Here is a 22,734-nt window from a genome sequence, read left to right as displayed (position 1 = left end):
AACTAAAATAATTTAGTCGCTGAAAGAAAAATAAAAATTTACTTTCACTCATCACTCTTTCTGTCTGTATGTCTCTCTCTTTCTCTCTGTGTCTGTGTCTCTATCTTTCTTCTCTTTCTCTCTCTCTCACTCATCGCTCTTCTCTGTCTGTCTGTCTGTCTCTTTCTCTCTCTCTCTCACTCATCACTCTTCTCTGTCTATCTGTCTCTCTCTTTCTCTCTGTTTTTGTCTCTGTCTCTCTTCTCTTTCTCTCTCTCACTCATCACTCTTCTCTGTCTGTCTGTCTCTCTGTCTCTCTCTCTGTGTCTCTCGCTCATCTCTCTCTCTCTCATCTCTCTCGCTCTCTTGCTCATCTCTCCCTGTATCTCTCTCGTTTATCTCTTTTCGCTCTTTTTCTCTCTCTCTCTCTCTTTGTCTATCTCTCTTCACCCTTTTTTTCATCTTCCTCTCTCTCTTCTCTTTCTCTCTCTTACTCATCACTTTTCTCTCTCTATCTATCTGTCTATCTGTCTCTCTCGCTCTCTCTTTCTATGTCTCTCACTCATCTATCTCTTCTCTCATCTTTTTTCTCTCTCTATCTCTTTCGTTCATCTATCTTCTCTTTATCTCTCTTGCTCATCTCTCTTCTCTCTCTGTCTCTCTTGCTCATCTCTCTATCTCTCTCTCTGTCTCTCTTGTTCATCTTTCTTCTCTCTATGTCTTTCTCGCTCATCTTTCTTCTCTTTATCTCTCTCTCTGTCTCTGTTGTTCATCTTTCTTCTCTCTATGTCTCTCTCGCTCATCTCTCTTCTCTCTATCTCTCTCTCTGTCTCTCTCGTTCATCTCTCCTCTCTCTCTGTATCTTTTTCTGTCTCTCACTCTCTATCTCTTTCTCTCTTTATCTGTCTCTCTCTCTCTTTCTCTCTCTCTCTTCTTTTTTTCTCTCTCACTCATCACTCTTCTCTGTCTATCTGTCTTTGTCTCTGTCTCTTTTTCTCTTTGTCTCTCGCTCATCTCTCTATCTCTCTCATTTTTTTTCTTTCTCTATCTCTCCCGCTCATCTCTCTTCTCTCTATCTCTCTTTTTTTCTATGTCTTTCCCTCGATCATATCTTTTATTTTTCTTTGTCTATCTCTCACTCATCTCTTGTTTCTTTCTGTCTCTGTCTCTATCTCTTTCTCTCTCTGTCTCTCTCTCACTCATCACTCTTCTCTCTCTCTTTCTCTCTCTATGTCTGTCAGTCTGTCACTCTTCTCTCTCTTTCTTTCTCTGTATCTATCTGTCTGTCTGTCTCTCTCCACTATTGTGTTCACCTTGCTCACTCTCTCCCTCTTCTTTATTTACCGAGCTCTTCACTACAAGAAAATGCACTTTTAGCGATCACTTTGTCTCTCTCGCTCATCACTCTATCTCTGTCTCTGTCTCTGTCTCTCTCTGTCTTACACTCATCTCTCTCTCACCACCCATCTCTCTCATCACCCATCTACTCTACCAATTTGAGTTGATGTTTAATTTTATTATTATTATCATTATTATTTATTATTATAATTTTATTTTTTATTTATTATCATTTTGGAAGGATTTTTAAATTAATTTGGTGAGGAACTCTGGAGGGATTTCAAACAAACTAAAATGAGTTAGGGCTTAAATAGGTCTCTCTCTCTCTCTCTCTCTCTCTCTCTCTCTCTCTCTCTCTGTGTGACTCTCTCTCTCTCTTTCGCATCTGCCCTCTTCTGATTCTCTCACGCCTCTGTCTCTTTCATTTCATTACTGCCCTCCTCCTGATATTGAATCTCTGTCGCTTTGTTTCCATCGCCATCGGGTAAGGAGCATCACTGCCATCGAGCACCACCGTCGATCCACTATTGGAGCATTACCCCAGTGTGTCCTCTCTATTTTGCCTTCTCCCTGTCCCTCTCTTCCCCTAATATACGTCTCTCTTACTCTGTGACTCTCTCTGTCTCTGTTTTCTCTTTGACTAAAGTAATTTTATCTTATAGTTTCATCTTATACTTAATTTATACTGGTAGCCAGTGGCGGAGGGAGGATGGAACCAGGGGGTTCATGTACCCCCCTTGGATTTTGGGAATTTTTTTTTTTTGCAAACATAGAGAAAATATTTTAAATAAAAAATTACAAAAATATTATTAGAGTAAAATGTCAATGAAATTTTAAAAATTATGAGAACAATAATGGTTATTTTGATTGACAATGAAGAAACTACTATAAATAAACCATATTAGCTATGAAATTTTTTGAATGTAACGACGATGTCATTATTAGTGATATGCAAGTATAAATAATCTCACTATAAATGTATGAAATTTATTAGATTGTTAGTTACATTTAACATGTGAGGTTCACTCTCTATTATTTACCATCAGTGGGTGATATCACATATCAATGATGACGTGGTGTTATCATTATATTGAATTTTTAATCAATTTTTGTATCAAAAAATAATTTATCATTATATAATTTATTTTAAGGCTTATATCTATATATATTTTTGTATTGTCCATGATACACTAGTTACAAATAACATTCAGCTTGTTTGTTTCCAGTTTTCAAAAAATTCTACTTTTTAATTTGTCGAATTTTAATGTTTTGAATGAATTTTTTTAATATTATAAGCAATTTTTTTAATATTTTGGTCACAGATAATAACATTTGCCGACGAAAAATTAATTTTGTCGCCAAAGACATGGAAATTTTAGAGGGAAACCATATAATTTCCCCGCCTGTTCTCTGTTTAAACCAATCAGATTGTTCTCTATGACTTAGGGCTTAAAAACATGTTCGTCTCTCTCTCTCTCTCACTCTGTGACTCTCTCAGTCTGCGACTGTCTCTCACATCTGCCCAGCTCCGATTCTCTCTCTCTCTCTCTCTCTCTCACTCACTTTTGTCTCCATCGCCGTTGGTACAGGAGCACCATCGGCATCGACTCCCGTCACACATGAGGACCATCGCAAACCAACAGCCTATATCATCTTATCTTGTAGTCACGATCCATCATTGGGGCACTAGCCAAGGTATGTCCTCTCTCTCTCTCTCTCTCTCTATATATATATATATATATATGTATCTCTATATCTTTATCTTTGTTTCCCTAATTTCGGCCTCTAGGGTTTTTTTCTTCTTTCATCCGCATACCTTCTTCACGCAAACCTACCTCTAAATCAACCCAGCCACCGCCATTCATGTAGTGGGCAAATGGTTTCCTTCACTCTTCCCCTCTTTACCTCTATATCTGCAAAATCCATTCTTGAAACCCTCCTCAAACCTTCCTTTCCTAAACAATTGAAAGCACCAAGTATTTATTTTAAATGTGGTATAAAAAGCATGATATGAGATTAAACATTTTGATTTAATTGCCTTGTATTTGTATGAAGTTGGGTTTGCTCTGAAACTGTGTAACAAAGCTGATTTAAATTGTGTTTTATATTGTTGAGTTCAAACCAGTGTCTAGGCTTTCAAGACTTTATAATAAGTCAAAGACAAGCTCAACTTAGAAAAATGTTGTTCCATGCCAATTTGCTTCACATTGGTTGCCTGTAATCGATTAAAAATGGATTGATATTTATCTTGCTTTGTGGTTTTTTAGATGGTGTTGATTAGAGATGAATAGCGTCTACCAACTAAAAGTAAAAAAATATCAAACTGGTTGTGTCATTTTTTCCCCATTTTCTAAACATTGAAAACTAGGCCGAAGGCTAAACTGGCTGTGCCATTTAGCATCATGAGGCTTAGACCTTGAGAACGGATATGATTTAATTGAATCTGATTTTTTATGCTTCCACACCTATATAAGCATTTCAGGCTCTTTAGTTATGGACGGCTCCTCTGTAGTGCAGCAGAGCACCAATCAAGACCCAAGCTCCCAACAGGTGCCACAAAGTCAGCAACAGCAAGGGGCTTCCTGTGCTACATCGTTGCCCACGTCAAGAATGGGCCAAGTTTCACTTCCCCCTGGCCCACATGTCCCTGGCTCTTTCATACAAGATCCCAATAATATAGCCCGGCTGTAGAAAAAACCCCGATTGGATATCAAGCAGGAAGACATTATGCAACAGCAGGTTCTGCAACAACTACTGCAGCGACAGGAATCCATGCAATTACAAACCCACAATCCTCAGTTGCAAGCTTTAATTCTGTAGCAGAGAATGCGACAACAGCAGCAATAGTTTCTGCAGTCTATACCACCAGTGCAGCGAGCCTACATACTGCAACAGCAGCAACAGCAGCTGCAGTTGAGACAACAACTTTAACAACAAGGTATGCAACCTATGTCTTCCATAAAGCGACCAAATGATAATGGTGTATGTTCTCGTCGACTAATGCAATATTTATATCATCAACGGCAACGACCCCCTGTGAGTTGATTACTTGTTGACTACATCTAGTTTGTTTATTCTTTCTTCACTTTGGATCTGTTCAGACATTTTCCTATTTGTTTGGCTATAAACATACTCAATCTTTGTTCATTTAGATACATAATTTTGATTGAGCTCTATGTTTTGGCCTGACTTTGTCATGGCACTATTTAATTTAACAGACCCATACCATTGCCCACTGGAGGAAGTTTGTCGCAGAGTACTACTCCCCGCGTGCAAAGAAAAGATGGTGCTTGTCATTATATGATAATGTTGGTCATCATTCACTAGGTGTTTTCCCCCAGGCAATCATGGTTAGTTTCTTTGTTTCAATATGTGATTTGCATGCATAATAAATTAGGCTTTCAGTTGATAAGACTAAATGTATGCACATTTATGATTTGATTAATATTGTTATTCTTGTCATTATATGGTTAGTTTCTTTGGATCTATGCTTCACATTCTTTCTTTATAAAATTAGAACGGGATGAAAAAAATGGAGGGGAGCAATAGGATGTAACAAGCCCGCGGGGGACCTCGCTACAACTCGGACTCGATTTGTGGTCACGGTTCTAAGTCTGAACCAAAGAGTCCAAATCCGGCAAATCGTTTTGAGAAAACAGATTTTGAAAGAAGTGCCAAACATGGACTGCTTTGCCAGATACAGAGTCGCCACCTAAATATTTTATTAATGGGAAATTTAGGAAACCCTGACTCGGTGCCAAAGGCCACGTGTCCGTCATCACCAAAGTTACCTCGGCTCGGGAACTTGGGTACGATTGGGAAAGGTCACTTCGTGAGCACCCCCGCTCGCCCGATCAAAGATCGGCCTCTACTAACCATGATATCTAGTTTTGAAAACTTTGTGTGTCCTTATTCCGGTTATTAGCCTAGGTTTACTATGTGATGCGTACAGCATACAAGTATAGACTGGATCGCCTGAATTGGAACAAAACATTTCATGTTTGTTTTTGAAAGATGGTTTGATGGTGCTACTCGCAAGTAGGCTAAGACGTGGATTTGTCACCCTCAGGTGGGCTTAGAAAACATGATTTTTGCCACTATCTAGTGGGCTTAAAACACACATTTAATGATTTGTTCCAATCCAAATGACCCAACCTTCACCCACAGACATTCAGGCAGTTATATCACATAAGCAAATAGCCTCATGGTAAGCATGCTATTCATGGCAGTCACTCACGCGCATGCAAGGATGCTAAAGCATAAAACTTACCGAGTACTCCAAGCCAAAACAGAAACTATGTTAGAAATCATGCATGGTCCTAAACATACAGAAATGCCTAATGCAACACATCCAAAATGCAACTATAGCAGGCTCGGCTATTCTAAATATGGCATATGAGATGCAACAGCTAACAAGTATTCAACTTTGAAATTGAGATACAAATGCAGTTAGTATGATGCGCCGAGCCCGGTGCATGCAAAACAGATGAATGATGCAAACATACTGTCATACTGTATGCTAATTGAAATATGCCCTAATCTAACCATCATAAGCGGATAAATAAAAGGGAAGAAAGACGTGGGGTTGGAAGACATACAACACACACACGCACACTTTATTACAGTTGTGCCCTCGCGCAGAGGGTCCGAATAAATATACAGTCCCAAATGAAAGAATAGTACAGTCCAAATATTACAGTCCGAATATGTACAAATTCCTACTTAATTAACAAATTAACTAAGAAAATAAATAAAACTGGCATGCAAGCCAGGGACTGCCTTGCTTCTGATGAATGACGCATGTCTGGGCTGCCTTGCACAGAAATCCACTGGGATGCCCCAATTAGCCTCTGTTTACACCTTTTCTTGAAAAGCGCGCCAAGCTCCGAAAAAATTGTTGATTCTTCATTTTGCTGCAACAGAGAGCAGGAAAGGGGCATATCAATGTATTTTCACAGATATATGCATGCCTCGATCCTCGTGCCACCAATCACGCATATCGAGGCATGATGGCCGAGGAATCGAAATGCACAATTCAATATAGGATGAATGCACATGAAACACAATAAAACCTAACTACATCATGGATGATCCGGAGTGTCGGTGACTAGGGAATTGAGATACGTTCCGTCACTCGGAGTACGAAATGCACCTCGTTTCCCGTGCCCGGGCTAACTCCTATTCCGAACACGATGCAATATGCATGACATGTAACTAAGATGCAATCCTAACATACACAATGCTATGAAAATGAGGTGCCTCGAAATGCGTGTACACGGGCACGCAAACCGAGAAAATGACAGAATGCAATCTAAGATACAACCTAGTATGCACTGTGCTATGAAAATGAGATGCCTCGAAATACGTGCACACGGGCACGCAAACTGAGAAAATGACAGAATGCATGGAAAATGTAACATGGACTTATACTAACATGAGAGAGCCTCAGCCACACTCACATAAGAAGCCGGTAGATGAAAATGAAGTGCCTCGAAGTGCGTGCACATGGGCACGCAAACCGAGGCAATGGCATATGCAATGCAATATGGCATGAATGGCATGTAGAATGCAACATGGACTTATACTAACATGAGAGAGCCTCAGCCACACTCACATAAGAGGCCGGTAGATGAAAATGAAGTGCCTCGAAATGCGTGCACACGGGCACGCAAATCGAGGCGATGGCAGAAGGCGATGTAATGATATGAAAACATGATATGGGCTTATACCAACATGAGTGAGCCTCAGCCACACTCACATAGGATGCCGATAGATGAAAATGAATTGCCTCGAAATGCGTGCACACTGGCACGCAAACCGAGGCGATGGCAGAATGCGATGCAATGACATGAAAATGTGATATGGGCTTATACCGACATGAGTGAGCCTTAGCCACACTCATATAGGATGCCGATGGATGAAAATGAAGTGCCTCGAAATGCGTGCACACGGGCACGCAAACCGAGGCGATGACAAAATGCAATGCAATGTAATGACAAAGGAATGGAAAGCAATCATTCTAATAGAATTTCAGCACTAAAATATGGGGGAAAACAGTCCCGAAATGAGGCGAAATGACACTAAATGCATGGAATTGTCCCGAAATGCGAATTTAGGCACCCGAAATGGCCTATAGCTATGCCAAACATGCACAATATGGACATGTAATGCAAAGACAGAAGCTAGGCAGTCCCAAAAAAGGCACTTTCACAGTTATAAACATGGCCAAACAGCAAGCATAGGTAGGGCAAAAATGGCATGCAAGAATAGGGGCCAAGAGAGGGGTAATGAAGCAAGTGATATAAGAAAAATCCAAACTGAAAAATTTCCTTCTACAAAATTGAAGAGGGACCAAAAATATGCACATTTACAGTTTATGGAAGCCTCAAAATCAGTATAAAAACATGCTAGAAATGTAATGCAAAATGAGACTCAAAAGTGGCTATAACATGAGGTATGCAAAATATTCACCAAACAGCCAAAGACCCTTAATAAAACATGTAGAATGGGCCAAAATAGGACTATTTCCAGAACTGTAAAATGGCCAAAAACAAAAGCATGGTAGGCTAACTAAACATGCAAGAATGGGGAATAAAAGAGAGATATAACATGAAGTGGCATGTGGAGGCCCCAAACCATGAAAGGACCTAAATGAAATATGAAGAATGGACCAAAATAAGAACTTTTTCAGAACTGTAAAATGGCCAAAAACAAAAGCATGGTAGGCTGCCATTGCATGCAAAAATGGGACCAAAAGGGGAGTATAAAGGTAAGTACAACATGGAAGTCCCAAATGGTGTTGAGCCCTTCTTCAATGTTGGAGAGGGGCTCAAAATAAGCCTATTATCAGTTTACAACATGCTAAAAAACAGATTTCTCATGGGCCAAAAATAGCATGCAAGACTATGACATATAAGAGGATCAATGAAGCAAGTGCATCATGGAGGGCTCAAACAGGGTTGAGCCCTTAATGAAAAGTGAAGATGAGCTCAAAAGAGGGCCCCTTTCAGTTAGGGCTAGAGCTTGAAACAAAAAGCATATGGGGCTTACAAATGGATCAAGAAAAAGGGTCAAAGAGGAGAAATGTTACTCACCCTTGAAGACTAAAGCTTTTGTTGCTTCTTGGACCAATTTGCAGCTCCTTTAGCCTTTGAGAAGCCCTCCTTGTTGCTGGAAATGAAGTGGTGATGGTAGAGCTTGGTGGTGTAGAAGAAATGGTGATTAGGGACTTGGAAGTTTTTTAGGAAATGAGAGGGATAGAGAGGGATTTGTCTATGAAAGCTTGAAGACAATTTTTTTTAACCTCCAAAATAAACAATGGCAGCTGGTTATAAGGACCAAAAGGAGGGTGGAAAGGTGGGGCAAAAAGGAGGTAAGCTTTCCCCCACAAAATATCCCCCGGATTGGGATATTTTATGGGGGAAACAGCTGCACAGCTGTAAAGTACCAAGCATGAGGAACATGGCCGGCCCCTTACTTTTGCTGCAGGTGGCCGGCCGGCCACCCCCCCTAGCCGGCCAGCTAGGGGTCAAAAAGGTCAACTTGAAATAGTGGCCGGCCACCACATATTGGTGGCCTCCCAGGTCTCCTCTTCACAACCCTGTGGTTCGAATTTGGAAACTCTAAAACAGGAGAGAGAACAAGCCAATTTTAGGAGGGGTTCAAAAGGGTCAAAAGGAAATAGTGGCCGGCCATATGATATTAGGATCCTCCCATGTGTGTACAACACAAATATGTGGTTGAAAGTTCAAGAAAGTGGCCCCAAGGTGTTCAACATTGGCCCGGAAGTGCGAAAAACGGGTGTCGGAGGGCGCCAGAGGAGTAAAAACTGGTTGTTGAAACAATTGCTGGCCTCCCACCCTTCCATGACCTTCCTAGTGATGAAACAGAGGTACCTGCCAAAAACGAATGAAAACCGATGCAAAACGAATGTTCGCGGGCCAAAACACGCAGTTCGGGGTCCCGAAAATGGGCTGCCAAGCACCGAAAGTGGCGTTCGGCCACGAAGTGGGTTTCTCAGGCCCCAGTGTCCCTTTAAAGGGATAAAATAAGATGCATGCCAAAAATCAGAGCAAACGGAGATGGTTAGGCGGTCCCGAACCGAGGCACACGGCCAACGATCCCGAAAAACCGAAAACCGGACTCCGAAATGGGAAAAATGGCCTACGGCCACAAAATGTAGCCCACGGCCACTGAGAGATGGTCTACAGGACCTCTCTCTCCCCTCAGGAAAAGAAACAAAGAAAACCGAGCCTGGTTCGCAAACCGAGGCAAGGCACAGAAGAGGGTTCGGAAATCCGGAGGCAGGGCTCACGGCCGCGACTCTGAAACTTCTGAACGAGCGCGATATGCAACATCATCAAGCGCTCAACTGGTGACGTCTAAGTCTTAAGGTCGGTCAAAAATGGGGTGTCTACATAGGAGTGTTGTTTAATTGTAGAATTCCTATTAAGTTGAAAGGAATTTTTTTTTAGGATTGCTATAAGACCTGCTTTGAAAATGGGTGTAATTGAAATGCGAATATTGAGATGGATGAGTAGTATTAGAAGAAAAAATAAAATAAGAAATGAATACATTAGGATGAAGTTAGATGTAACACCAATCGAAATAAAGAGGTAGTTGTGAATTGAAATAGACTCCATTTTGAATGAAAGGGTATAACCTTTCATGGTGTCTTTTTGTTTTAAAGGAAGGGTCAAACCTCCATTTGAATGAAAGGGTGCAAACCTTTCATGGTGTCTCTTTATTTTTAAGGAAGGGGTATGTCCCTTCTTCATACCTTTTCTATTCAAATTGAATAGGTGCCAACAAAGCCTATATAAAGGCAGCCCCATTCCAATTTTGATTATTTTCGAAAATTCATTTTCCTTGCCTTCATTTTGCTCTCTTGCGTCCTTTATTCTTCATATTATTTTAGGGTAATTTTCAAAGAGTTAGAACACATGTTTGGTTCGCTGAACAAATTGTTTGGAGTGCTACTACAATTTGTGAAGATCATTGTATCCTGGAGATAGACGCCACTCAACCGAAAGCACCGTAGTGGGGCGAATCTGTCTTAAGGACAGAGTATCATACACTCAACTTGGTCTTTTATTTTTAATTCGGTTCGATAAATAAATTCGGTACGTTATTTATTTATTGGTTTGATTTTGTTTCAATTTATTTTATTTACACAGAAGATTGTTCCAACAATCTTAAGACAGATTCGAATTATTCTGTTTACAGAATTTTTCGTTTGTTTCCCTTTTTTCATTCTTCGTAAATAATTTCGGAAGAAAATTATTTTCTGTGGATTTACAAAATAATATTCTGGTTGGAAAAACAAATAGTGATTATATACTATTTGACAGATAGTAGTAATATACTGTCTCTTTTCTTTGACAACAACTAGTAGTACGATACTGGTGTCATTAACAATTCAGAATATATTTTTGCGGAATTTTTTCAGAAATTAATTTTGGGTTTTAGAAATTATTTTCTAAGTTTTCATTACTTAAAATTCTATTTTAGTATTTTAATTATTGAAGTGTTACAGAAATTTATTTTATGTGTGGAATTAATTTGGTTAAATAAAATTTTATTTTATTTCCAAATTAATTGAAAAATAAAAGTTATTTTCTTATTTCTTTTATTTTACAGAATTTAAGTTTCTGTGTGGAATTATTTTGGTTAAATAAAATTTTATTTTATTTCCAAATTAATTGAAAAATAAAAGTTATAGTTTTTATTTCTTTTATTTTACAGAATTTAATTTTCTGAGTAGAATTAATTTGTTTAAATAAAATTTTATTTTATTTTCAAATTAATTGGAAAATAAAAGTTACATTCTTGCTTCTTTTATTTTTACAGAATTTAATTCTGTGAATTTGATTTAATTTTCTGTGCAGTGTAAATTCTAATTATAATTTTGTTTTATATATTAGAATTGATGGCTACTGAAACTAATGCCCAAACAAGTACTACTGTGGTGGCTGCGATTGCACCAACCCCCTTTTCTGTGATGACAGTACCAATAAATCATGGAGAGAAGCCAGAGAAGTTCTCAGAAACTGACTTTAAAAGATGGTAACAAAAAATGTTGTTCTATCTTACAACTCTGAACCTGGCTCGTTTCCTCCGTGAAGATGCTCCTATCCTGAAAGAGGATGAAACTGATCGGCAAGTGGTTGCTGCGGTTGATGTTTGGAAATATGCCAATTTCCTTTGCCGGAATTACGTCTTGAACGGACTTGACAACACATTATACAACGTCTACAGTCCAATCAAGACAGCAAAGGAACTTTGGGAATCGTTAGAGAAAAAGTACAAAACGGAAGATACCGGCTCAAAGAAATTTGTGGTTGACAGATTCTTAGATTTTGTAATGGTTGATTCAAAAACTGTGATCAGCCAAGCTCAAGATTTCTAACTCATTCTGCATGACATTCATGCAGAAGGCATGTTTCTCAGTGAATCCTTCCAAGTTGCAGTCTTAATTGAAAAATTACCAAAAAGCTGGAAGAAATTCAAGAACTACCTCAAACATAAGCGCAAAGAAATTTCTATGGACGAATTAATTGTGCGTTTGAGAATTGAGGAGGACAACCGCAATTCTGAAAAGCGGGCTGGTAAGCATCCTATGGAGTCTAAGGCAAATGTGGTGGAACATGCTTCAAAAACCAAGAAACGAAAGTCTTTTAGAGAAAGTTCATCACAAGGCTCTAAAGGGGGGGGGATAATAAAAGTACAAGTTTAATGGCAAATGTTACATCTGTGACAAAGAGGGACATCGGGCCAAAGATTGTCGTAGTAAAGGCAAAAGCAAAAGAAGAACAAGCAAGAAGTCTGCTCAAGCTCATATGACCGAAGTGGACAATATTTCCAATGGTGTCGAAGACATCAATCTTTTTGCAGCTGTTTCCGAGGCAAATCTTGTTGAAAATCCTAAAGAATGGTGGGTGGACACTGGTGCTACTCGTCATATCTGTGCCGACAAAAAGATGTTCACATCTTATTCTACAGTGGACAATAGTGAACAACTTTTTATGGGCAACTCCTCAACTTCCAAAGTTGAAGGACAAGGAAAAATTGTATTTAAGATGACATCTGGAAAGAAACTCACTCTCAACAATGTGCTGCATGTACCGGACTTTCGCAAGAATTTAGTTTCCGGATCTTTGTTGAGTAAGAATGGGTTTAGATTAGTTTTTGAAAGTGACAAGTTTGTACTTACCAAAAACGGGATGTATGTAGGAAAATGTTACATGTCTGATGGCCTTTTCAAATTAAATGTAATGACCGTTGTACCCTCAGTTATTAATAATACATCTTCTTCTTACTTGGTTGAGTCTTCAAATTTATGGCATGGTAGACTAGGACATGTTAATTATGGATCTTTACGTAGATTAATTAATATGGAATGTTTACCTAACTTTGACATTAATTCAAATCATAAATGTAAAATTTGTTTTGGGGCAAAATTATCTAAAACTCCTTTTCATTCAATTGAAAGAAGTACGGAACCACTTGAATTAATTCATAGTGACATTTGTGATTTTAAATCAATTCAAACTAGAGGTGGAAAAAAGTATTTTATCACTTTTATAGATGACTATACTAGATATAGTTATGTTTATTTAATTCGAACTAAGGATGAAGCTTTGGAAACTTTCATTAAATATAAGAATGAAGTTGAAAATCAACTTGGTAAGAAAATCAAGAAACTTAGAAGTGATAGGGGTGGTGAATATGAATCACCTTTTGGTGAATTTTGTAAAGAACATGGAATAATTCATCAAACCACCGCTCCTTACTCACTTTAGCAAAATAGAATTACTGAAAGGAAAAATATGACTTTAAAAAAAATGATGAATGCCATGTTAATCAGTTCTGGATTACCGCAGAACTTGTGGGGGGAAGCAATACTTTCTGCTAATTATATACTTAATAAAGTACCCCGAAAGAAAGTGAATCAAACACCTTATGAATTGTGGCATGGAAGAGTACCATCCTACAAATACTTAAAAGTGTGGGGGTGTTTGGCTAAAGTGGCTATTCCTAGTTCTAAAAAAACTAAGATAGGTCCTAAGACCATTGATTGCATTTTCATTGGTTATGCCAAGAATAGTAGTGCATATCGGTTTTTGATTCATAAATCAGAACATTCCGAAATGCATGTAAATACTATTATTGAATCTCGGAATGCATCTTTCTTTGAACATGTATTTCCAAATAAGACTGGACAAGAGACTAGTAATAAGAAAAGATCTTTTGATGTTATTACTAGTAATGATCAAGAACATGATCAAGAACAAAAGTTAGATCAAAATGAGGAAGAGGAACCTAGGCGTAGTAAACGTGCTAGAACCTCAAAATCGTTTGGTCCAGATTTTCTAACATATTTGTTAGAAAATGAGCCTTTAACTTTTAAAGAGGCTATGTCCAATCCTGAAGCTCCTTTATGGAAAGAAGCTGTCAACAGTGAAGTTGAATCCATCTTGCAAAATCACACTTGGGAATTAGTGGACTTGCCACCAGGTTGTAAACCTCTTGGGTACAAGTAGATTTTCAAAAGAAAATTGAAAGCGGATGGATCAATTGATAAATACAAGGCAAGACTTGTAGTCAAAGGTTTTAGACAAAAAGAAAGTCTTGATTACTTTGACACATACTCACCGGTTACTAGAATAACATCCATTAGAATGCTAATTGCCATTGCATCTCTATACAATCTAGAAATTCATCAAATGGATGTTAAAACCGCTTTCTTAAATGGTGAGTTAAATGAAGAAATTTACATGAAACAACCAGAAGGTTTTTCTGTTCTAGGAAAAGAAAAGAAAGTGTGTAAATTGGTTAAATCATTATATGGTTTAAAACAAGCGCCAAAGCAATGGCATGAGAAATTTGACAAGGCAATGGTGTCAAATGGATTTAAAATTAATGAGTGTGACAAATGTGTTTATATTAAAAACACAGATAAATGTTATGTCATTGTATGTCTTTATGTAGATGATATGCTCATCATTGGTAGTAATAATGACATGATTAAAACTACCAAGAAAATGTTGAATAAACATTTTGACATGAAGGACATGGGCATTGCTGATGTAATTCTTGGTATGAAAATTTCCTAAACATCAGAAAGTTATGCTTTGTCACAATCTCATTACATTGAGAAAATACTTGACAAATTCAGCAAAGATGATGATCATCTTGCTAGAACTCCTGTAGATGTTAATTTGTATCTTTCTAAGCATGTACAGGAAAATATTTCTCAATTAGAGTATGCCCAAATTATTGGAAGCTTAATGTACTTGATGAACTGCACTCGCCCAGATATTGCTTATGCAGTAAGTAAATTAAGTAGATATACGAGTAATCCGGGAGTAGAACACTGGAAAGCAATGATAAGGGTTCTAAGATATCTCCGATTTACTCGTAACATTGGGCTTAATTATACTAGATATCCAGCAGTACTTGAAGGATACTGTGATGCAAATTGGATATCGGATACTAAAGACTCGAAGTCCACTAGTGGGTATGTCTTTACTCTTGGTAGTGCGGCTGTATCTTGCAAATCTTCCAAACAGACTTGTATTGCTAGGTCTACTATGGAATCTGAATTCATAGCTTTAGACAAAGCTGGGGAAGAGGCAGAATGGCTTTGCCACTTCCTTGAAGATATTCCAATATGGCCAAAATCGGTGCCTGCTATATGCATACATTGCGATAGTCAATCAGCTATAGGTAGCGCACAGAGTCATATGTATAACGGCAAGTCACGACACATTCATCGTCGACATAATACCATAAGACAACTACTCTCTAATGGAATTATTTCCATTGATTTTGTGAAGTCTAAAGATAACATAGCGGATCCACTAACCAAAGGGTTAGCAAGAGAGTTAGTTGAGAATTCATCGAGGGGAATGGGACTAAAGCCTATTAAATAAGAGTTACCACAACGGCAACCCAACCTAGTTGACTGGAGATCCCAAGATCTAGGTTCAAATGGACAACCGAGTTGTGAATGACTCAGAAGGATCACTGGGGAGTCTAACTCCTACCTATTTCTATGATATAATAGTGATGTCTGCAGCGTTTTAAGTAAAGTAAAACTTTTAATGATTCTTATATCTAGGTTAACCTAGTGGAGTATAGCAGGATACTGTTCATAAGAATCACCTATGTGAGTGTGAACTGGGCCGATTCTATGAGATTTGTGTAGGGCTACAATTCTCTAGAGCACTCATGAAAGACCAGGTCGTTCAGGGCCAAAATGAACACAATAATGAGAACTAAACTGTGTCTGGGGATATACTGTGTGAGTTCTATTATCTTGGTTTACACAAACGGCTGAACAGTTCAAGACATCATGTTCACTGGTTAGCTAGTAAATCCGATAGTGTCTCACAATGAAAGGTTCAAAGCCAAAAGCTACCTATCCTTTGCAGAATATTTCCAATTTCTGTACTCTCTGTATTTACATCATGTTGTTGCATTTTCTCTCTGTCAATTTCATTCATGTGGGGGATTGTTGGAAAATTTATAAAGAGGTAGTTGTGAATTGAAATAGACTCCATTTCGAATGAAAGGGTGTAACCTTTTATGGTGTCTTTTTGTTTTAAAGGAAGGGTCAAACCTCCATTTGAATGAAAGGGTGCAAACCTTTCATGGTGTCTCTTTATTTTTAAGGAAGGGGTATGTCCCTTCTTCATACATTTTCTATTCAAATTGAATAGGTGCCAACAAAGCCTATATAAAGGCAGCCCCATTCTAATTTTGATTATTTTCGAAAATTCATTTTCCTTGCCTTCATTTTGCTCTCTTGCGTCCTTTATTCTTCATATTATTTTAGGGTAATTTTCAGAGAGTTAGAACATAGGTTTGGTTCGCCGAACAAATTGTTTGGAGTGCTATTACAATTTGTGAAGATCATTGTATCCTGGGAGATAGATGCTACTCAACTGTAAGCACCGTAGCGGGGCGAATCTGTCTTAAGGACAGAGTGTCACACACTCGACTTGGTCTTTTATTTTTAATTCGGTTCGATAAATAATAAATTCGGTATGTTATTTATTTATTGGTTTGATTTTGTTTCAATTTATTTTATTTAACAGAAGATTGTTCCAACAAGTTTGACAACAACTATGGCTGTTTTAGTAATTACAACTATTCTGAAAAAGAAATTGATAAATGAGATATTTTAGAGTCATCATCCAATTAGGTTAGTTTATGACGCATTTTCTTGGCCAGAACTAGTGGATGTGATGATATTCTCGTCACAAATGAGATATTGTGGTTTCTTGCTGGGAAACTTTTGTGGATGTGATGATATTCTCATCACATTTTTTTTCTCAATATTTCCATTTTCTCTTTCTTAATTTCAATTTCCGAGTTAACTGTAATCATAAAATCTAATTGTTTTAACTGCCACTGTCGAAAATGTATCACAGAACATGACTTCAATAGGAAGAAACTGGGAAATATTTTCATTCTTGTACTACATTTGTGTAGAGGTGGTAATAGATATATTGGAATTCAATGATTTGTATATGCATAGGGTTCACTCTTATGCTCCCCCCAGACCAAGCAAAATTTATTGTTCTCTTTTACCGTGAATACATAAATAAATAAAATTGTAGCTGCAGACTTGTAGATATTCTTAATTTTCAATCTACCCTTACTTTTGCAGATTGGAAAAATTGGGACCTTTAGAGTGGGACAAGGTAGTACATGGACATGAAGCATGGAGACTTATCACTTGTATCTGGTTGCATGCTGGTGTTATTCATCTGCTAGCAAACATGTTGAGCTTGGTATTTAAATGTGAAGTTTCTTATTCCCTAATGCTTTTCAATTGTTAGATTCTTGGTCTCAATTCCCATCAGAGCAATATGCTGGGTTCTAATTCCCAACTTAGGGAGATGATGCAAAACCCAGAATTCATTCATCAATTGACTTCTCCTGAAACAATGAAGGTACATTGCTTGAAAAATCTACCTCTCTCACACGCTCTCTATACGTGTTTTTATCTACATTAGACATGCATGTTATAAATATTGATTTAATGAAAGAAATGAAGGTCTACATTTAAAAGGCTTTTACTGAGGCTTGCCTCAAGGAGAGGCTAAGGCAAAACGCATCAAGGCTTTGATCTCCCTAAAAACTTGCACATCACAGTCTGAGGCATGCTCCTTGTATGCCTTTTGCACATTTCAGGAGTACATATGAAGAGCTTGTCTTAAGCTCTTGTTAAACTTAGTCTAATAATAGATAGTTTAAACATAAAATAGTACAAAAAATAAATATTTTGCAACTATATCCTATAGGAAAAATTAAGTAAATGATGAATCAAGAAAAAACACAAAATTAATGCTCAAGTGAGAAGTTCTATCACTAAACTAAGAATGTCAATTTTACTTTCAATGAAGGCAAACTTCCTTCTCTATAATAAAATGTTCAACCCCTTGAGATGAAAATTATTTACACTGTAACGCCCACAAAATAACAACATTAAACCCATCAATATAGACATGCATTGATACATAAAAGTTCCACATTCTTCCATTCATCAGAGTTTCATTACAAAAAGTATGACATATTAACGACAAAAGCAAATGCCCTAAAGGCTTACAGCTTTCCAAGTTAACACTTGGTTACAACAAAAGAGTGCTAACTCATTTGCACATTAAGCCCTTGGCTTGGATATACATGTAATACATCAAAGAAATAAAACAACAAAAGTCCGCCTGCCTCTAGCCTCTCAAGCTACGTCCTTGGAGGTGGCATGCTACCTGTACCTGAAAATGATATTCCCATATAGGGTGAGCCACAGCCCAGTAGAAATATACTAAACCAAATATGAACAACGACTAAAAGATTAACAGTTGATAGATGGCCAACACAGATACTTTCCCTTATCACACTTTACATTTTCGTGATATACAAGTCCATATTACCATTCATTTTCCAATTCCTTTCAATTCTCAATTTATAAACATGGCTCAGAACCTGGCCAAACAACTCATATGAGACAGTAACTCATATCAAGCACTTCCCATTTCATAATAGATAAGCATACTAGCTATATCACACACCAACAGATAAGCATACAAGCTATATCATCACTTCCACAGATATGTATATGAGCACTATCATACTTCCAATGACAAGCATATGAGCTCTGTCAACACATTAATAGATAAGCATATGAGCTCTATCTATGGAGTCCATCCCCTATCTCCTCTCAACACATCCGGTTTAGAGGTCCATCCCCTATCTTCCCCTAAACCGTGGAGTACATCCCCTATCTCCTCCAACACAACACAATGCATATAAACAACAATTATACACATCATCACACAATACATAAATTTAATGTATTCTTTCAATCGTCAATCTCAATGACACATTCCAGTGATTAGTTTCAGTTTGCCTAATCATCATGCATTGTCTACAACAATCAAGACTATCCTCCACCGATAGCCCAAAGCAGTTATTTCTATACAGAAAATAAATGCAACAATGGATATATAATCAACATTCCAACTAGGTGAGTGATAAATAATCCAACTACACCCTTTTATCCCATGACTTCCCAAATCAATTCCTCATTTCTCATAATTAATTATGCAAATTAATTAACCAATGTAATTAGGGCATTTTCCATAATTAACATTACAACCCTTAGGTTCCATTTTCATTAATGTCTTAACATTAATTTCACATTTTCCATGCCAAACATGCATCTAGGTTTTTTATAGCTAAAACCCCAACTCTTGTAAATTTACACAAAAGCCCCCAAACTTTCACAAAATTACCAAACCAACCCCAACATCTCAAAATACTAAAATTTAAAGACAAAGCTCATAAAGAGGAGTAGGATATCCCTACCTCGAAGTTAGAGCTCGGATGGAGAAGAGACCAAAAACCAAAGTGCTCCAAAGACCAAGATTCTCGGATCAAAACGACGCCCTCGACGATCAACACAACTTTTACAAAGGCCGAAGAGAAGGAGGACACTCTAACTAGATCAAACCCTAGAGAGAAGGGAGTATCTAGAGAGAGAGGCTCTCAAAAATGGTTTTTAGAAAAAGTAGGAGAGAGAAAGAAAAGCAAAAAGTGATTTGAAATCACCCAGCGGACAACTCATATACGTATGACCCGCTCGAGCGGAGAACACGACGCTCGAGCGCCAAGAACAAAAATCTGGACACGCTCGAGCGCAATAATGCTCGCTCGAGCGCCAAGACACAAGAATAAAGCACTTCCGCTCGAGCGTGAAAACCAGTCCGCTCGAGCGCAAATTTCCACCTCCTAGAACTTACACCCAGAAAACACTTCCCGCTCGAGCGCCAGACAACCCGCTCGAGCGCCACCGCTCGAGCGTAAACAAACCCGCTCGAGCGCAGAAATCACATCTGCAGAAGTTTTGCAGGAACCCGAAATATTGGAGGTGTGTAATCCCCGCTCGAGCGCAAGAAGACCCGCTCGAGCGGACCGCCTAAAAACCGAACAACAAGGAATTGAAACCAAGGCCTAACCAACCTGTAACAACCCTGCTCGAAACATCCTAAAACTCAATCATGTGGAATTAAAGGACATAACGAGACAGATACCACTACCAACTTCACGGAACCGAGTCTGGAATACAGCAGAACAGTAAAGGGATAACCGGGATCGCTATAACCTCCCCCCTTAAAGAATTTCGTCCCCGAAATTAAACACAAGTTTTTCAAAAACAGGTTTTATCCATTCTCAATAATATTACAACATAATATTAAACAACCCGACCCGTCACCGGTCGATTCCATCTCTTTTCAAGAGGCATTTCACAACAAATATTACAAGTGCATTATCAATATGCAGTTTTCTTCCATTTCCAACCATTTCCAACATGCATGGTTCACAGTTCATATCATAATCAATATACATGATACAACTCCAATTCTACAATATAGCCAACATATGCAATATCATAATCAACTCCCATATCAAGGTAAGTTCTACAACATATTTGCATTAAACCAAAACATTACCAATGTTTTACAACTTAAGACATATATAAAGCTCTTAAGTCCAACAACATTACAAAATTTAAATACAAGATTACTCATCATTAAACAAGTCCGGATATTTCTCGCGGACCTCCACCTCACGTTCCCAAGTGGCTTCCTCCACCCTGTGATGTTTCCATAAAACCTTTACTAAAGGGATGGTCTTGCCACGCAGGACTTGATCCCGCCTATCCAAGACCCGAACCGGTCTCTCCTCATACGAGGCATTCTCATCTACCTCTAAGTTGGTCCAATCTAACACATGCGATGGATCCGGCTCATATCTCCGAAGCATACTCATATGAAACACGTCATGAACTCCGGACAACTGTGGCGGCAACGCTAAATGATAAGCAACCTCGCCAATCTTCTCAAGGATCTCAAAAGGCCCAATGAACCGAGGGGATAACTTCCCACTCTTCCCAAACCTCATCAAACCTCGCCTAGGTGATATTTTCAAGAAAACATGATCATTTACCTCAAACGCCAAAGGCCTCCTCCTACGGTCGGCATAACTCTTTTGGCGACTCTGGGCTATAACAAGCCTCCTACGAATAAGCTCAACTTTCTCCGTCGTCTCCCTAACCAACTCCGGACCCAACAAAGGTGCATCACCCACCTCGGCCCAACAAACTGGAGATCTACACGGTCGGCCATACAAGGCCTCAAACGGTGCCATACCGATGCTAGACTGGAAACTGTTGTTGTAGGCAAACTCTACTAATGGTAAGTGCCTCTCCCACGTCCCACTAAAGTCAAGGGCACAACCCCGACGCATATCCTCAAGGATCTGAATAGTACGCTCGGACTGCCCGTCAGTCTGAGGGTGATAAGCCGTACTAAAGGTCAACTTAGTGCCCAAAGCACTCTGCAAACTCTGCCACAACCTAGCAGTAAAACGAGGATCTCTATCTGAGACGATCGTCACTGGGACCCCGTGCAATCTCACTATGTCCCGAATATACAAGTCGGCAAGATGATCTACCGGATCTCTCACGCGCATAGGAATGAAGTGCGCCGACTTAGTCAACCGGTCTACAACCACCCAAATAGCATCACTACCCCGCTGAGTCCTCGGAAGACCTACAACGAAGTCCATAGTGACGTGCTCCCACTTTCACTCGGCAATAGGCAAGGGTTGCAACAAACCCGCTGGCCTCTGATGCTCGGCCTTCACTTGCTGGCAAGTAAGGCACTTCGATACGAAAACAGCCACATCTCTCTTCATACCCCGCCACCAAAACTGGCGACCCAAATCCCGATACATCTTAGTACCTCCGGGATGCACCGCAAGACGTGAATGGTGAAACTCTCGGAGTACTTCCTCTCGGCAAGACTCCGGCACAAACAAACGGTCTCGGTATCTCACACTCAGGTTGGGATACAACGTCAAACCCTTCTCAATTTCCCCACTGGAGATCTTCTCTCGGAAGGACTCTACCTCAAGGTCACCTCTCTGTGCCTCTAACACTCTAGTCACAAGCGTAGGCTGCGTAACAACGAAAAACAAGGCCGCAGCCTCAACAGATTCGCCCAGTAGCAAATCAAACTCGCCAAGTGCTCCCAACATCTCCCATTCCCGGATGGCTATACAAGCTACATCACTAATGGATTTTCTACTAAGGGCATCGGCCACAACATTGGCCTTCCCCGGGTGATAATGCAACTCAAAATCATAGTCCTCAATGAACTCCATCCATCTCCTCTGCCTCAAATTCAAGTCTCTCTGTGTAAACAGATACTTCAAACTCTTGTGGTCCGAGAACACCTCGAACCTCTCACCATAAAGGTAGTGCCTCCAAATCTTCAAGGCAAAGATCACTAATGCTAACTCTAGGTCGTGTATAGGGTAATTCTTCTCGTGTATTTTCAACTGACGCGAGCCATAAGCTACCACTTTCCCCTCTTGCATTAACACACAACCTAAACCCTCTCGTGAGGCATCATAATAAACCGCATAACCCAACCCTCTCTCCGGAATAATCAAAACCGGAACGGTGGTCAATCTAACCTTCAACTCTTGGAACGACTTTTCACAAGTCTCACTCCATACAAACTTGACCCTTTTTCGCGTCAACCTAGTCAACGGCGAAGTTAGCCTGGAAAAATCCTTTACAAACCGACGGTAATACCCAGCTAATCCCAGAAAACTGCGGATCTCGAACACACTCTTAGGCTGTGCCCAATTTTGCACTGCCTCAACCTTGGATGTATCAACAGACACCCCTTCCCTGGATACCACATGGCCTAAGAATTTCACCTCTCCTAGCCAGAACTCACACTTCCCAAACTTGGCATACAGCCTATGGGCTCTAAGTAACTCAAGCACCACTCTCAAGTGTGCCTCGTGCTCCTCCTCAGAAGGTGAATAGACAAG

General features: G+C 39.1%; 1 protein-coding gene across 8 annotated transcripts in view; it reads left to right on the top strand.

Annotated features, from left to right (window-relative positions):
• Positions 1-2,761: 2,761 nt before the first annotated feature.
• Positions 2,762-22,734, top strand: part of LOC114286116 (ubiquitin domain-containing protein DSK2a-like) — a 32,255-nt gene continuing 12,282 nt past the window's right edge. For 7 of the 8 annotated variants that reach the window (XR_014346864.1, XR_014346867.1, XR_014346863.1 and 4 more), the window contains exons 1-3: positions 2,762-4,353; positions 4,536-4,667; positions 16,994-17,279. Coding sequence is in view for 3 of the 8 variants with exons in the window: in XM_082899385.1 (XP_082755511.1) it covers positions 17,196-17,279 (84 nt within the window). In the remaining 5 variants the exon portion in view is untranslated. The remainder of the gene's footprint in view (positions 4,354-4,535; positions 4,668-16,993; positions 17,280-22,734) is intronic. The other variant, XM_082899384.1, reaches the window with a different exon arrangement.

This window comes from Camellia sinensis, chromosome 12 (assembly GCF_055761805.1).
Source record: "Camellia sinensis isolate YWXY chromosome 12, ASM5576180v1, whole genome shotgun sequence".
NCBI lineage: Eukaryota > Viridiplantae > Streptophyta > Magnoliopsida > Ericales > Theaceae > Camellia > Camellia sinensis.
This window is presented reverse-complemented; position numbering and strand designations above follow the sequence as displayed.